At 41.3% G+C, this 17,519-nt stretch overlaps 1 protein-coding gene across 2 annotated transcripts in view; it reads left to right on the top strand.

The window, feature by feature from the left end:
• Nucleotides 1-17,519, top strand: part of herc2 (HECT and RLD domain containing E3 ubiquitin protein ligase 2) — a 69,912-nt gene that overhangs the window by 31,225 nt on the left and 21,168 nt on the right. For both annotated transcript variants that reach the window (XM_084128558.1, XM_084128559.1), the window contains exons 34-61: nucleotides 692-883; nucleotides 2,485-2,672; nucleotides 2,779-2,971; nucleotides 3,097-3,279; nucleotides 3,382-3,566; nucleotides 3,755-3,902; nucleotides 4,058-4,254; nucleotides 4,388-4,618; nucleotides 5,901-6,039; nucleotides 6,728-6,874; nucleotides 10,402-10,544; nucleotides 10,836-11,100; nucleotides 11,418-11,560; nucleotides 11,673-11,771; nucleotides 12,349-12,517; nucleotides 12,675-12,800; nucleotides 13,046-13,154; nucleotides 13,241-13,380; nucleotides 13,498-13,688; nucleotides 14,245-14,350; nucleotides 14,433-14,524; nucleotides 14,610-14,785; nucleotides 14,870-14,981; nucleotides 15,205-15,286; nucleotides 15,557-15,700; nucleotides 16,329-16,419; nucleotides 16,512-16,689; nucleotides 17,204-17,285. In XM_084128558.1, coding sequence (XP_083984684.1) covers nucleotides 692-883; nucleotides 2,485-2,672; nucleotides 2,779-2,971; nucleotides 3,097-3,279; nucleotides 3,382-3,566; nucleotides 3,755-3,902; nucleotides 4,058-4,254; nucleotides 4,388-4,618; nucleotides 5,901-6,039; nucleotides 6,728-6,874; nucleotides 10,402-10,544; nucleotides 10,836-11,100; nucleotides 11,418-11,560; nucleotides 11,673-11,771; nucleotides 12,349-12,517; nucleotides 12,675-12,800; nucleotides 13,046-13,154; nucleotides 13,241-13,380; nucleotides 13,498-13,688; nucleotides 14,245-14,350; nucleotides 14,433-14,524; nucleotides 14,610-14,785; nucleotides 14,870-14,981; nucleotides 15,205-15,286; nucleotides 15,557-15,700; nucleotides 16,329-16,419; nucleotides 16,512-16,689; nucleotides 17,204-17,285 — 4,251 coding nt within the window. The remainder of the gene's footprint in view (nucleotides 1-691; nucleotides 884-2,484; nucleotides 2,673-2,778; nucleotides 2,972-3,096; nucleotides 3,280-3,381; nucleotides 3,567-3,754; nucleotides 3,903-4,057; nucleotides 4,255-4,387; nucleotides 4,619-5,900; nucleotides 6,040-6,727; nucleotides 6,875-10,401; nucleotides 10,545-10,835; nucleotides 11,101-11,417; nucleotides 11,561-11,672; nucleotides 11,772-12,348; nucleotides 12,518-12,674; nucleotides 12,801-13,045; nucleotides 13,155-13,240; nucleotides 13,381-13,497; nucleotides 13,689-14,244; nucleotides 14,351-14,432; nucleotides 14,525-14,609; nucleotides 14,786-14,869; nucleotides 14,982-15,204; nucleotides 15,287-15,556; nucleotides 15,701-16,328; nucleotides 16,420-16,511; nucleotides 16,690-17,203; nucleotides 17,286-17,519) is intronic.

The raw sequence follows: 17,519 nt of genomic DNA, 5'->3' as shown, positions 1-17,519 counted from the left end.
AGTTCATGCGTTTACGTTAAAATAGGCCTATTATATAGTCAATGCATTATTCTTTTCTTTGTGTATTAGTGTTAAAAATATTTAATTTACAACTAATTATATTGATTTATATCTTCATTTATTATTAAAAAAATAAAATAATTACTGGGTGAGGCGACCATGGTAGCCGTCACAGCCGTCATTTACCCTGCATACCCAGCTGATGCAAAGCGTAGGTGAATTTATATCTACACAGAAGAAAGCCCTGTCTAGTCTATTCCCCAGTACGGGTTGTGTCGAACCATTCGTTAGTCTGGTTGTTTGATGAAAAAAAGATTAAATGTAGCCTAGTTGCAATAAACGCGTTAAGAATCTGCACAACGGAGGACTCTTATTCTGCAGTGCAGAACTGAGGAAAATCTTCGGCTGACAAATCAGAGGAAAGGGGCGTTTCATTCCCGCCCATGTGTAGAAATCGAATATTCAAGCTGTTTATTATTTTTTCTACCTCAGAACGAAAAACGAAAAATCAAGCTGAATTCTTGTTTTTCGTTTTTTGGAAAAAATGAAAAATCGAAAAAGGAACTGTTTTCTCATTTTTCTACTTTCAATATTAAATAAAAAACGACTGAACGAATGATACACGGATTCTTTTTGTACAGTAGAGTATTTTGTTTTTTCATTTTACTTATTGTTGTTTCCTCTCCTCCAGGTGTGCAGCCAGTGCCTCTGCAGACCATCACTAATGAGAACCCAGCAGGCCCCAGTCTGGGTACCATCCCTCAGGCACGCTTCCTGCTGGCCATGCTCCATATGCTCACTCTCAAACACGGAGCCAACAGTCTCAGCCTCCTGCTGAACTCTGGCACCCTCGCCCTCACCCAGAGTGTTCTCCGACTCATTGGTTAGCACCTTCTCTCTTTATTTTCTAGGGCAGTTGGACTCTCTTGTATAGGGTTAGATTGATTCAGTTCTATGGGATCATGTGGGTTCTGTTCTATAGGGTTAGATGGGATTCTATGTCTGTTTTTAGTGTGGTTTGTATTTCTTGGTATGAATTTGTAAGGCCTGCCCAATCGGTCCAACGTCAGTTTTCGATAAGCGGGTGAAGGTTTACTGTGTGTTACTGTCTTTTCTGCGTGGCAAAGTAATTTGATTCCAATGAACCTTTTATCTGACTCCATTATATCACAACCTCGAATTTAGGTTAGAATGCAAATTAGTTATTGGTCATTTATATAATAGTTCAGCAGCAAATTTGATTATTCTATTTAACTCTTTACTCTTATTATTCTTGTTCATTCGGGTGCCAAAGTCGCACAGGGTCCTCACACCGGCCATTCATATTATGTGGGCCCACGATCACAAACTCATCAGTTTTGGGTCACTAAACAGAGGTAATTGGCTAATATCTTAGACGGTCGCATTCACGCTTACTCTATCTAAGATATGTATAGCCCCCTTGGTTGTATACACTTGAACACTTGACAGAGGTCATGACCACGACTACAGATATAAGCCGAACAATATTACTTCTCTGATAATAGCTTTGGTTTGGTCATGCCATGGTTTCCCACGCACACTTAACTAAAGTAACATTACATTAAACAGAGGTAAGACTCACCCTATTTAGGTTGGTCGAGCAGCATTTTGCTGTCTTAAACGGAAATTCCTTTTTAGTCTTTACAAACCAAGTACACTTGAGTTAGTGCCAAATATTAGCCGGAACTCTAAAAGCGCAGTTGGTGTGCCCTATGCTCCACTAAAAACTGGACGGAGATTTGCGGTAACAATGGATACAACGTAATCTACTAAAGTTATTCATTTCAGAGTAAGTCAGAATAAATCCAAATGTAAACAATTTATTATGTCAGGTATATGTATCATGCCAATTACATAATCAGTTCAAAGATAATCAATACAACAACATCAAATGCTCAGAGACAGAGTAAAAGATGTACCTGACTCAGGACATGCATAATGCTGAGTGTCTGAAAGGCACTCAGAATTACGGCGGATTTCATTACAAATGGTCCGAGCCTCTTGTTGCATTTCTTTATATACCCAGACCAAGAAAGAAACCTAAACATATGCTAACAATGGGAATTTGCATTAATCACTGTCTCCAGAGTTTATACCTTTTGAGGGCAGGATGTTGCTTGCATGAAAGACCCACCCTCCTCTGTAAGCAAGATATCTCTAAACTCTTAAAAACTTTATTACCTTTTGGTTTACTTCTTTGGGGATGAGACCTTTGTACCAGTCGCACTGAGACATTTCAAATGATGCCAAACATGTATAGTGTTGTATGATAATTGTTCACATTAAACCATATAGATTTTTGGTGAATTTTCAGGTGAATGATCAACTCAAGTATGATCATGTCTAGAATGGGGATGTTAATATAGCAAGAGAGTTGAGATATTAATTTCCTTTGTTTTCTCAGAGTTACCCTCTCTTCCAGTTTTTCATGTCTTACAAATGTGTCGGCATTGTATTGTACAGGTCCCAGCTCTGACAGCAGTGAGGAGGAGCTGAGCTCTGTAGCTCATGGAGACTCTGCTACAGTTCTCGAGGAGTCCAGGAAGGAGACGACCCCCACCCCTCTCCCCGCATCCGGCCCCGAGTTGGCAGCTATGATGAAGATCGGCACTAGGGTGATGAGAGGACCTGACTGGAAGTGGGGAGACCAGGTGTGTTAAATTCGACATGTTTGCATTTGTGTACACTTGAATTCTGAAGTGTGGATCAGACAATGGCAGGTCAGTTTCTTGTAAGTTCCTGTATGGTGTGTTTTAGGATGGCCCACCTCCAGGCCTAGGGCGTGTGATTGGGGAGTTAGGAGAAGATGGCTGGATTCGTGTCCAGTGGGATACCAGCAGCACCAATTCCTACAGGATGGGCAAAGAGGGCAAGTATGACCTTAAACTGGCCGAGCCGCCACCTGCCACCCAACCTTCCACTGAAGACTCTGACACAGAGGACGACACAGGTTAGTGCTGCACTCTGCTCTGGCATTCCAGATAACACAACAATTACTTCCTAATCTTGGTATTTTAATGTATTCGACCTTGTCATGTTGATTTATTAATATATACCTCTTTTGTATTCTCTCAGAAGGGGAGGTGATGGAGAAGAGTGTTCACCCTACTGCGATCATGTTGACCAGTACAGTTAATCTGTTGAAGACACTGTCACTATCCTCTGGGATTTATGCTGAGGTGATGCAGGTCGATGCCATTAGCACTCTGTGTGGTCAACTTAGGATACTGGTGGAGAGCGGAGCCAATGACAAGACTGGTAACGGTTTCTTTTTTAATTTTATCAAATAATTAAATGTCACATAGTATTTATATATATTTATAGGGTCCTTTCAACCACATTCCTCCCTCTCTTCTTTAGGTTGTTCGTCTCACAAGCTGGTGTCCCTTGAGCAGCACAGGAGCTGGTGCACGCTGGGATTTATTCGCAGTATAGCTCTCATGCCTCAGATGTGCAGTACCTTGAGCTCCTCTGCCTGGATAAATCTGCTCATACGCATCGTGGAGGGCCACCAGTCCTTCACTGCAGTCACACTACAAAGACAGGTGCCAGCACTGTTCTGGTTTCATTCAACACTTATCATGAGTTCTGCTTAGGTTTACCTAGGGAAGGAGAGTTTTCCTTGTGAGTACCACAGGGTTAAAAGGAGTGCAGCTGAGCAGTACACATTAGTGCTGTTGACAGGATCCATTTAGTGCCATGTTTTAATCAATCTCTCCGCACCCCATTGCAGATTCTTGCCCTACGGCTTCTACAGGCAGTATTACCATCCTGGGATAAGACCGAGCGCTCACAGGATATGAAGTTTCTGGTGGAGAAACTCTTTGGGTTCCTCGGAAGCCTGCTCAGCACTTGTTCCTCAGATCTGCCCCTTCTCAGGGGTACTATACATTTATTTGCTTTTCTCAATGTGGTATTTTCTCACTTTTTGTGCTCAAATTCTTTGATTCAAGGTAGTGCAAAGTCTGATATCAGGATGTCACCTTAACCTTTTTATTATTTTTTTTATTTTTTTATTACATTTTGTGATTTACAGAATGTTCGATGCGTAGGAGGAAGTCCCGTCCTCAAGCCTCTCTGACAGCCACTCACAGCAGTACCCTAGCAGAGGAGATAGTGGCCTTACTGCGTATACTTCATTCCCTTGGCCAATGGAATGGCCTAATAAATGAATACATTAACTCACAGCTCAGTGGTATCAGTGACGTCATGGCAGGCAGACACACTGAAGCGGTATGAGTGAAATTTATCATATTCAATAATAGTCACCCAATAAGTGTTGTAAAATTATGACTTAAGGTGCCATATATTGATATTGAGTCCTGGCTAGAGGATTTTGAATTCTTCTATACTGTGTTTCTATCAGGCTGTGCTTGAAGACTACCTCCCCAATGCAGAAGCCCCAGCTGTGGGCAGCCTGATGGCAGTTTTGGCGGTCATTGGTGGGATTGATGGCCGTCTGCGCCTGGGTGGACCTGTGGTTCATGAGGAATATGGGGAGGGCACTGTGACTCGAATCACACCTAAAGGACGAATCACTGTTCAGTTCCACGAAATGAGGAACTGCAAAGTCTGCCTTCTCAGTCAGCTCAAGCCGGTACATATTCGCTAACATGCAGTATTACTCCCTGTTCATTCATTATGCTGGATGGTTGGGGTGTAACCATACACTCATGTCATGATTCGATACAAATTGCGATACTGAACTCACGATACAATACTATTGTGATATTTTAAGCCAAAATAAAGACTTTTTTATTATTATTACTTTATTATCATATTATTATTTTATTATTATCAGGACCCACAAATATTCCCCCATTGCATTATAATATATTATATTCAACATTATATATAGTAGTTTAATGTAGTAATGTCACTGAAACTCCATAAACTTTCATGTCAAAATGACTATTCCTAAACGGAATGGTTAGTTCATCCAAAAAAAAAAAAGTTATTTTTGCACGTCACGCAAGCATTTGAACATCCGTGTTTACTTTAGTATGCGCGTAATTTTAAATCTGTTCATCATATAAAGCCATTGTGTCTCTTCAGAAGACTTGGATTTAGATTAGACAACTCGACTGATTATTTTTACGATGCCTTTGACTTTTTTTTGTGGACCTTTGAAGTTTAGAGGAATGGAATTTAAATGGAGGGACCGAAATCTGTAAGGTTTCATAAAAAATATCTTCATTTATGTTTGGAAGTTGAAAGAAACCTATAGGTTTGAAAAGACATCAGGGTATATATTATGACAGAATGTAATTTTTTGGGTAGATTATACCTTGTACAATAAGCTGAGTCTTGGATAAATCTAACTCTATATTGCGAATCATATAGTTTACATCAACGTTACATATCGTCGCTTTTTTATATCATGATATCTTTCCATTTCAAAAATGCTGTTGTTTTGAACTTTCTATTAATCCTTTAAAAAATCTATCACTGTTTCCATGAAAAATATTAAGCAACACAACTGTTTCTTAACCATAAAATCAGCATATTAATTTAATTTCTGAAGGATCATTTGACACTGAAAATTCCAGTATTGGCTGCTGAAAGTTCAGCTTTGCCATCACAGCAATAAATTACATTTTATAAAATATTAAAATAGTAAACATCTATTTGAAATTGTAATATTTCACAATATTACTGTTTTACTACATCTAAATATGCTGACTTGGTGAGTGTAATAGACTTAATTAAATAAAAGAAAAATCTTTCAGACCCCAAACCTTTTAATGGTAGTGTAAAATATGCACAATATACACACAGTACTTGATATTGAAGATATATTTAGGGGCAGTATGTTTACAAACATGACCATCATTTATCTCTGTGGTTGATGTTTATTTTCTGTTTTTAAATCTTTACAGATTCACATGGTTCCATTCAGTGTTCAAAACCTGCCCTTCAGTGAGCCCATGCTGACGGTGTGGGCGAAGCTAGTCAACTTGGCAGGAAGCAAGCTGGAGAAACAACGCATGAAGAAATCCCTTAGCAGAGGACTTGCAGGTACAGCACATGCAGCAGTCATGAATCAAATGTTATTTTCATTTGATGTAATATTATTAATCCTGGGTATTCGTATGCTGCCATAACACACTGTACATTCCTAAACCCTGGGCTTAAGTCCTTATTAGCATATTTGCAGTGCCTGTGTCACTTACTGGACAAACGTCGCACGTTGATATGCTTACATTAGGGCTCAAGCATTGTGCAACCTCATGTTATATTTTTTCTAGAATTTGCAGACTGTAGGTTTATCCTGAATGGACTTTTTGTACTATAAAGATAAGAATGAAACGGTCTCTTCTAAACTTCAATTGTCGTGTTTTCTGTCCCCGTTTGATATTTTTCATCTCAAGTGCTAAAACTACTGTTTATACAACGGGGTGTGTTACTGTCCCAAAGCATGTGAATGATGCACGCGATTGGTTGTCTGTTGCTATGCATCTAGGTGTAACATTCTAACACTTCACCGTTTCACCAAAAAAAAGCTGTGCCAACCTCACTTCTAAAATATAAGTGTGAATCATTCCTTTACCGGGGGTTTAAAGAACGACAATCACCTGGGGTTAAGCGCAATGTGAAAAGCCCTTATATGAATTTGCTAATCTTTATCCATGCAGAAGCATCTGTTCCACTCAAACTAATCTATGTATGAAAATATATATTCTGGTTTATGTGTTTGTCATTGCAGCTGATCAGGTGGATGTGCATTTGCTGCGGTGTCAGCAGCTCAGGCTGTACATCCTGAAGGCAGCACGGGCTCTGCTCTGCCACCAGGACAAACTCCGACAGATCCTGTCTCAGCCAGCCGTCATAGACGTCAGCCCCAATCCTACAGGTGCAATGATCCTTTCATGCTGTGGTGCTATAAGTGTTCCCATTTTTGTCACTCAAAGCTGGACCACCAATCAGACAATGCAGTTGCAATGGGGATTAAATATCTGTAAACTGACTGTAATGTACTAACAATGATTTGAACAGAATTGTGTCTGGATGTATCCCATCACTACCCCCTGGTGGTCATGTGTAGATTTTTTTTAAAACACTCCACCCATTTGCATTAAGCTTTGCAATGTTAGAAACCCAGTCATACTATTGAATGGTCGTGCAACATTTTCTCATTTTCCCCTGAGACGAGAGAAATCTGTATTTACCTCTTTACACTTCCTCCTACAATGACGCAAAAATCGTCATTTTGCGTCATTGTCGGAGGAAGTGTAAGAGGGGGGGGATTTCTGTTAAGACTACAAGCACTAGTTCCCACGCTTTCAAACCCGCCCATAGGGAGTTGGACCTAATGCGCTAACAGACCTATCACAGATTAGTGCCAGTGCGTTTGGCCTCGTAGAGCAGCGAAGCAAGTGCATTCTGGGAGTTGTTGTCTTTCATCCACATGAGCCAAAAATACATTTTCTGGCTTTTCTCAGTCTAGAAAGCTCCAAATTCAAAAATAATTTCACATTTCTTCTACATAAATGACCCAATTTAAATACACATTCATCTTTCCAGAGGTGGAGTGTCCCTTTAAATATGGTGCCTATAGAGTGGTGCAGGGATTATGTCAAAACCGGGAAAACTAATTCTCCAGTGGTTCCCTCGAGATATTCCTATGGGTATTTATAATGGGGTTTTTGATTTTATGAGTAAAATTAGGTCTGTGGTTAACATAACTCAATGACACTTGGACATTTTGTTCTACAACGTAAACTGTACACACTTAAACCCCAAACGTTCTTATCTAGTTTAAATGTATGTATTAATTAATTAAAACACTTTAAAAATAAATAAACAACAGCTTTAAAATTCGCAATTTTGTTTTGACTGTGTAATTAACATTGTAGAGCAAAACGTCCAAGTATTGTCAAGTTATTTTTACCACAGACCTTATTTTAGCCATAAATTGGAAAACAATAGGTTACTGTCGTAACCCCGGTTCTCTGAAACATCGAGTGGAGAGATCCACCTATGGGAAGGGCATCCGTACCTGACCTCTGCAGAAGCATCCAATTGCACCAAGTCTGGCAAAACAGACAGAAGCGCGCAGCCAATGCCAGGTAAGGCCCCACCCCCTTACCTGCGGGCATATAAAGCCTGCATGCGGTACTGTTCTCCAGGAAGTATATTCGCTTCTCGTGTGGTAAGCGGGACAAAGTTGGTGGATGTCTCCACTCGATGTTTCAGAGAACCGGGGGGTTACGACAGTAACCTATTCTCTTTCATCATCTCGCGTTCGAGATCCACCTATGGGAGAGACATGGACAGCTCCCTGATTGCCCAATACATTCACAGTGAGATTCTGTAAGCCAGAGAAAGATGGTCACCCAAAGGGGCGGTGCCTGACATGTCCCATAATCATGAACCCGCCATACTGACGCCATAACTGCTGTGTACAGGCAGGACATGAAACGTGTGTGGCACACACAAGAGAAGGAGGGGTTAAGATGACCTCACCCCCAAAACAGAATGTGCCACCGAGGTTCTGGTGACATCTAGCCGGTAGTAACGCACAAGCGTATGGGGAGAAGCCCAGCTGGCAGCAGAGCAAATGTCCTGCAGCGATACTCCCCTGAACAGAGCCCAAGAGGCGGCTAAGCCCCTCGTGGAATGAGCTCTGATGTCCCCTGGGGGCTGCACTCCCTTCGATTCATGTGCCAAATTTATAGCGTCCACAAGCCAATGTGAGAGGTGTTGCTTAGATATGGGATTCCCCTTGCAAGGGGGTGCCCATGAAATAAAGAGCTGGTCACTCTTCCGGAAAGCACTGGTCCTAGCCAAATATGTCTGTAAGGCATGGACAGGACACAGGGCATTCAGCCTTTGATCCTCCGCAGAAGGGTGAAAAGCGGACAGCTCTAACACCTCCGATGTGAACGCAGGAAATCATTTCGGCATGAAGGCCGGATTAGGCTTAAGGAAAACCTTATCTCCTCCAAGAGAGAATTTAGTGCACGAGGAATGGACTGAGAGTGCATGTAGCTCACAGACACGTTTAGCTGATGCCAAGGCCAAGAGCAAAGCTGTCTTGAAAGACAGCAGCTTTAGGGAAATATTTCCCAGGGGCTCAAAGGGGAATTGAGACAGAGCCTCCAGCACCATAGAGACCGTTCTTCTGATGACTGGCAAAGAGCAAAAAAATTAAAAGAAAAGAAAAGGAAAGAAAGAAAGAAAGAAAGAAAGAGAGTGGACATAAATCTCCCTTTCCTGGTCAGTAGCGCTCTGTGGAGCCGGCTACTCAATGTTGAGGCGAGCGGCCACTCGCTCACACACTTCCAGGAGGATGGACTGAGGCAACACCGTGGGGGTGTTGGCCTGGGGAACGCCGAAGGGCGGGATGGCCTCCTTGTCCTCTGAGACCCCGAGAAGGCCCGTGTCGTCATAATCAACAGAACCGGCCGGTTCGTCGACGAGCGGGTTGCTGGGATGTCCTCTTAGAGTAACGCAGGATTAGACTTGTCAGCCCAGATAAGAGAAGTCGCGCCCCGGGAGGCCCTGGTAGCACGTCACAGTGTCCCCCATCCGAGTCAGAAAAGCCGAACTCGACACGCTGGGTCGCAGCAACTTTAAAGCAACGTCGCAGGAGTTTTTTCGGCAGCATCAGGCAATGACTGCAGTTCTCCGGGTTCTCCAAAGCCTCTTCCGCGTGCTTAAGGCCCAAGCAGACCACGCAGAATGGGTGAAGGTCCTTCGCGGCAATCAGCGCACCACACGTGGCTGGGCAGGCCCGTGATAGGCTGTTCCCGGGAGAAGCGGCAGATTTAGAGCGACATACCGGCAAAAAACTGCCTCGGGCAGCCATGGATAAGGAAACGGGTGATAAGATGCGAGAGCGTGGGCGGCTCAGAAGCAAACACAGCTAAACTTAGTAGAAAAACAACTGTCATGCTTGGCGGAGGCTGATCTGGCGATTTGTCCTCCTGCAGACACGTAAGTGAGCAGCATAAATCCAACCGAGCTGTGTCAGTGCAGAGATCGCGAGAAGCGAATGTCAACTGGAGAACAGTAGCGCATGCAGGCTTCATATGTCTGCAGGTAAGGGGGTGGGACCTCACCTGGCATTGGCTGTGCGCTTCTGTCTGTTTTGCCAGACTTGGTGCAATTGGATGCTTCTACAGAGGTCAGGTACGGATGCCCTTCCCATAGGTGGATCTCGAACACGAGATGATGAAAGAGAATCCCATTATAAAAACCCATAGGAAAATCTTGAGGGAACCACTAGCAAATTATTCTTCTGTGTTTTGTCATCATCCCTGCACCACTCTATTTTGACTAAGGTCTATATGTTGCTCTCAGTAACAACAGTCTATTTACTTTGTGAATGGCAATTGTGTGATGTGCTTATGTAATATGTTCTGTGTTTATGTTCAGAGGATCAGTGTGTGTCATCTCCTGATGTGGGAGAGTTGTCTCCTGAGGGTCCTCAGCCTCCCCTCATCCTCCTGCAGCAGCTGCTGTCAGCATCCACTCAACCTTCCCCCATCAAAGCCATATTCCACCGCCAGGAGCTAGAGGTGAGAGACCACATTTACACTTCCTTGATATTTGTATTAAATGCTTGTTAAATTACATCCTTTGACATGCTTTTGCTTTCTAATATAATACGTTTTTTATTATCATTGTACAATATTTTTATTCAGCAAGGGTGCGTTAAATTGATCAAAAGTGTTTCATATGTTCATATGTGAGCTTTCAGTTACCAGCTCCAGATGTACCAGATGTTACATCACAGAGTTCCACCATATTTGTTTTTTCCTCTGAATTTCAAATGTCTTTACTCAGTTTTTGTGTGTATGTGTGTTCAGGCAGCAGCTCTGGCTGTGTGTCAGTACCTGGCTGTTGAATCCACACACCCATCCTCCCCTCTGTTTGAGGACAGTAGCTCTAGCGAGGCCACAACACCGGTCACTGTGCAGCATATGCGCCCACCCAAGCAGAAGAAACACAAGACCTCACCTGTGCCCCCTGCTCCCATCGTCCTGCAGCTGATGGAGATGGGCTTTCAAAGGAAAAACATTGAGTTTGCCCTTAAATCACTTTCTGGAACCACAGGCGCTTCTGGAGTGCCAGGTAATGCTCCAATAGCTCACGTTTTTTAAATGTTAAATTGTCGTATGCTGTATTCATTGTTAGCACTACATGCTTGGGTATTCAGTTCTTTCTCTTGCATTTCTTGCATAGTACCATAGAAATGTCATGGTCATTTGTACACTAGCATGATGGTTATACTGTTGTTTTTCATGTATCTTGGAGTAAATACCATGTCATATGAATATTGTAATCATACAGTACAATATATCTCTGTCATGCTATCCCCACATAATTTTTTGTAAGAATACATAGAGCATTTTTTGCTAGCAACTCATTCATGATTGCTTGGGTTTCAGGTGTAGAGGCATTGGTGGGCTGGTTGTTGGACCATCCAGATGTTCACATTACAGATCTGTCAGATGCAGATACTGTATCAGATGAATACTCTGATGAAGAGGTGCTAGAAGAGCTAGAGGAGCCTGAGCCAGCTTTCCCTGTGGTGTGTATAATTACATGTAAACACAAACTGATCCGTCACACACCAGACATGAGGTGCAGATTCACTTGTAGTCATTTATTGTGTGACTAACGATGTTTCTTTTGCATGTCAGCCTCCTGGGGTTGTGGTAACTGAGAGTCAGACGTTTAAAAAGAGGTCGGATTTTCAGAGCAACGATGATTATGCTGTATATGTGAGAGAGAACATTCAGGTGAGGATCTTACTAACTGGTTTGCATATGCACTTAAAAAATTAGTATTTTGGGTTTCCTGTATAAGTAGTGAAACATTCTTAAAGCTACACTGTGTAATTTTTTAAGTTGATTCTTAGCAAAAAACACTTTGTTCCTTCAAAATGATATGTGCTCATTAATGTGTAATTACTTCTACCAGCTAATCAAGTATTCTCGTAAGCATAGAATCTGCCATTTAGAATACATACGAGCGAGTCGCTCGAATGGTGGCAGCCATGTTGCGCCTCCATCTTGAAAATACATTAGCCAAAGAGGGACATACCTGGAAATTCAAGCTTCGCCTTTCGCGTTTTTACACTCAGTGGCACCGTGACGAATGCGAGGGGGAGATTGCTCGCGACTGCCGGCAGATTTGAAATAATACGGTCACCGCAGGAGTTAAAACGCCCTCGGAATGGGAGGGGCTAGAAAGTAATATTCAGTTGGTAGTCATATACAATTTCATCGCTAGATGGGAGAAAATCCTACACAGTGTAGCTTTAAAATGAGATTAATCTACTTAAGAGGCAACCTGATTGAACTAAGTGTGTTACAGGTGGGCATGATGGTGCGTTGCTGCAGGACGTATGAGGAAGTATATGAGGGCGATGTGGGTAAAGTGATAAAGCTGGACAGAGACGGCCTACATGATCTGAATGTGCAGTGTGACTGGCAGCAAAAAGGAGGAACTTACTGGGTCCGTTACATCCACACTGAGCTGCTGGGTAATACTCTTTCTGTTCTGCTATGCTCTTACACACTATAACGGACAGCTTTAATAAAATTTTAAAAAAAATCGAATGACAAAAAATTTATATTAGGATTTAGGTCCTTTTTTTTCTTTTCTTTTTTTTAAAATAAATGTAATTCTGTATTTCCCAGGATTTCCTCCTCAGAGTTCTCCGTCTCATATAAAGATTGGTGATAAAGTACGAGTTAAGCCCTCGGTCACAACGCCAAAGTATAAGTGGGGATCTGTCACTCACAGGAGTGTGGGTGTGGTCAAAGGTAACATAATTGTTTAAACTATTTCTCTTCACCGCTTTAGAGGAACAGTTCACCCCTAAAATGAGCAGATCACCCTCATGTTGTTCAAGACCTGTTTGTTTTCCATTATTGAGTGAACTATCCCTTTTTGTATTTAGCAATTTGTTTCGCTATATATCTCAAACCTGTAGAACAGGGCTGTCTATTCAGCTATAATTGAACCGTTGTATTTGGGTTTCATCATAGTGTGTAACATTTGTGTCCAGCCTTCAGTGCCAATGGGAAGGATGTGATAGTGGACTTTCCTCAGCAGTCACACTGGACTGGACTGCTGTCAGAGATGGAGCTTGTGCCCAGCATACATCCTGGTGTCAGGTACACAGAGTACAAGTGAAAATCACGTCAAGACAATGACTAAATAAACAACTTATAAACATTTTCTTACCTTTCACTTTCCTTAGGTGTGACGGATGTCAGATGTTCCCTATAAACGGCCCCAGGTTTAAGTGTCGGAGCTGTGATGACTTTGACTTTTGTGAGAGCTGCTTCAAGACCCGTAAACACAACCCTAGACATTCATTCGGACGAATAAATGAACCAGGTCTGAGAGAATTCTGTGTATTCTTTAATAGCTTCTTTATGTAGTGTAGCATTACAACAGTGTAAATTTCTTTATGGGATGTAACCAGTCTGGTTTGACCTAATCATTTATCTTTAGGTCAGTCATCCACCTTCAGTGGGCGCTCAGGAAAGCAGCTGAAGAGACATCACAACAGTCAGCGTGGGATGCTGATTGACGAGTGGTCCAGAGTGGTGAAGAACCTCAGCGTGTCGTCCTCCGTTAACCAGGCGTCGAGGCTCATAGACTCTGGAGAGCAGTGCTGGCAGTCCTCAGGCTCTCAGGGCAAGGTCTGTCTCATTATAGGCATACACTACCATTCAAAAGTTTGTGGTCCGTAAGATGTTTTGAAAAAAAAAATTATACTTACAATAAAGTTACAAGTTAGTAAAATAACAATTTAGTTACAGCAAAGACATTAATAATATCACAAAAAATATTTTGAAGCACAACTGTTTTCAACATAGATAATAATAAGAAATGTTTCTTTAGCATCAAATCAGCATATTATAATGATTTCTGAAGGATCATGTGAGACTGAAGAATGGAGTAATGATGCTGAAAATTTAGCTATACCATCACAGGAATACAGAACATTTTAAAATATATTAAATTAGAAAAGTTATTTTTAAATTTTTCAGTATTATGGTTTCACAATATTTCTGCTTTACTGTATGTTTGATTAAATTCAGCCTTTCTGAGCATAAGAGACTTTAAAACAATATAAAATATATTATTGACCCCAATCTTTTGAATGGTTTTGAGTGTATCTCGCATATCAGAGATAAATTGGAAACATTTTTGAGGAAAAAAATCTATGTGTTTTGTTTTGCTGGTTTTCAATAGCACTGGATCAGGTTGGAGCTTTTCCCAGATATCTTGGTCCACAGACTGAAAATGATTGTAGATCCAGCTGACAGCAGCTACATGCCTTCACTGGTGGTGGTGTCAGGTAAAAAAACGTGAAGCCTTTTCAGGTCAGTCATAGTCTAACCTTTTATGGATGACCTGATTTAACTGTGGTTGTCCTCCAGGTGGAAGCTCGCTCAATAACTTGATCGAGCTGAAGACCATCAACATCAATCCCACAGACACCGCGGTCTCCCTACTCAATGACTGCACAGATGTTGGTTTGAATTTCCTCACAAACATCTGTTCTTTGGGGTTGTTTCTTTAGGAATGCTGAGCACTCTTGTTATTTGTGTGTTCAGTATCACAGGTACATCGAGATTGCCATAAAACAGTGCCGGAGCTCAGGGATTGACTGTAAGATCCATGGTTTGAGCATTGTGGGTCGAGTCCGTGCAGAGGATGAAGATCTGGCTACTGTGCCTTTCCTGGCATCTGACAATGAGGAAGAGGAGGATGAGAAGACAGTGACTGCAAGGTGTGTGTGATAAAGATGGTTTAGTATAGAAGAAAACATGATCTGGTATGTCATTGAGTTTCTTTTTTCGTCCACTCTTTGCAGTCTGACTCGAAAGAGGTTGTCAGGGCTGGAGTCTGCTGCCACCATCAGAACTAAAGTCTTTGTCTGGGGTCTCAACGATAAGGACCAACTTGGAGGACTTAAGGGGTCCAAGGTCAGTAATGTGTAAACATGCATTCAGTTTTGTAGTTTATTTAATTTTTTTAAAAACATATATATTTAAAATAAATTTTTAATGTATTAAATACATTTTAAAAAGTAAATAAAAGAGAAATTAATTTGATTTAAAACAATATTTTTGCTTGAATGCTTGATAGCATAACTTTTTTAGCTATAGCTTGCATTGACAAATCTTATTGTCTTGCTCTCTCTCTCAGATCAAAGTCCCATCATTCTCAGAGACGCTGTCTGCTCTGAATGTAGTGCAGGTTGCTGGAGGCTCTAAAAGTCTTTTTGCTGGTGAGTTGTTTAAAAATAACAAAAGCAGGCCTTTGTTCTTTTGCTTGCTGCATAATAAAATGTGAAATTTTTACGGAAAAAAATGTAAGGCTGGTGTATTATACTGCGGTTACTGTCATTTTGCAAAAGGACACTGAATGCCCTGTTACAAATGTGTCTTTCTAGTTGTATTTTAAATCTGAAATGATTTGCCATCGCATTGGATGCATATAATTTTAGTAAATTTTTACTCCTTTAACCAAAAGAATGATTGATTCTTTGTCTTTCCAGTGACTGCTGAAGGTAAAGTATATGCCTGTGGAGAGGCCACTAACGGAAGACTTGGTTTAGGACTGTCCAGTGGAACCATCCCTATACCAAGACAGATATCTGCCCTCAGCAACTATGTGGTCAAAAAGGTTGCTGTACATTCAGGTATGCCCTTTTTCTGTTTTAAAGGGGACCTATTATGATCATTTATTATACCGTGTTGAAAATGCCCATTTTTGAGTGCAAGTAAAAACATGTTTTCATGCATGTATCTTTAAATGCAAATGAGTTACTGTTCCCCGCCCCATCCAGAATAGTGCTGTGCCTTATGCCTCGGATACTCTGCCAAAAACGAACAAAACATCTTTTCACGTCTAATTGCTCATAACCTTGTGTGTATTTGACCAAGTTCACATAAAAACAGTCGGTTATGTCTGTGAATGTAAACAGATCTAATATACACATGCACATTTTTTCCCCAGCTGTGTATTAAATTGACAGCAGCATAATATACATTACCTACAAGATATATCTAACTGCTGAACCTTAGAACCATATGTCACAGCAGTCTGAGGCCAGCAGCCTCAGACCCGAAGTTAGGGTGGTGCTGACAATCACGTATCCCGCCCCAAACACTTCACTATAATTATAAGCTGTACCTTAACGAATTCCCAACCACATAGTTATGTTCAAAAACAATATTAAAGTGAATTTTGCATAATAGATCCCCCTTTAAGGAAAGCATCCCATGTTGCCAGAACTTGTTTAAAGTGGATAAACTGTTTGTGTGCAGGTGGAAGGCATGCCATGGCGTTGACTGTGGATGGGAAAGTGTTCTCTTGGGGTGAAGGAGATGATGGCAAGCTTGGGCACTTCAGCCGAATGTAGGTTATTTGCACCTTCTCCCGCAGTAATGTAGAACATGAAGAAGATTTCTAGAGGGATCTGATGAGAATAATTATTATTTTTAAACCAGGAACTGTGATAAGCCACGGCTAATTGAGGCATTGAAAACCAAGCGCATTCGAGACATCGCCTGTGGCAGCTCTCACAGTGCTGCCATCACCTCCAGTGGAGAATTGTACAGCTGGGGTCTGGGTGAATATGGCCGCCTGGGCCATGGGGACAACACCACTCAGCTCAGACCCAAACTGGTATTTGTTTTACTTGCCTCAGTAAACTCAGACCTCTCGGTTCAGAACTGCAGGGTTCCAGTATATTTTGTAGAGCAATCCCTATAAGGTGGAGGTGATGTACAACTTTGAAAATTGATTTGGAGAAATTCACAATAATGCTTAATACGTCGGCTCCAAAAGTCCAAAAAAATCAGGATATATCTAATACAGTTTTAAGTGTGATTTTGAACTAAAGAAACACATTTTATAATGTAATTATTGTAGGATTTTTTTATATATGCAGTTAAAACTGAATCTTGACAGTTTTGGAGATTTCTGTCTTTCCCTATTCATGTAAGTAAGAGCTGTACTTGAATGCCTGTTGCGTACATAGAAAACAACTATCAAATTGCCAAGATGACCGTAGAGTGAACTGACTTGTTTTAAAGAGACTTTACTTATGCTCTTTGTACAACAGTTGAAATAAACTTGATGCTGTGTAGTACAGTGTGTCCCTGATGGCAGTAGATCAAACTCTATATCTGGTTCGCAGGTCAAGGTGCTTTTAGGCCATCGTGTTGTCCAGGTTGCTTGTGGAAGTCGAGATGCCCAGACTCTTGCCCTTACAGATGAAGGTAGATACCTGCATTTTGTTTTGTTGATTTAATTTAAAGGTCCCGTTCTTTGTGATCCCATGTTTCAAACTTTAGTTAGTGTGTAATGTTGTTGATAGAGTATAAATAATATCTGTAAAATTATAAAGCTCAAAGTTCAATGCCAAGCGAGATATTTTATTTAACAGAAGTCGCCTACATCGAACGGCCCGTTTGGACTACATCCCTCTACTTCCTTCTTTAACCCTCAGAGGT

This window comes from Abramis brama, assembly GCF_963993115.1.
Source record: "Abramis brama genome assembly, chromosome: 11".
Taxonomy (NCBI): Eukaryota; Metazoa; Chordata; class Actinopteri; order Cypriniformes; family Leuciscidae; genus Abramis; species Abramis brama.
The sequence above is the reverse complement of the archived record's forward strand: the minus strand, read 5'-3'. Positions and strand labels throughout refer to the sequence as shown.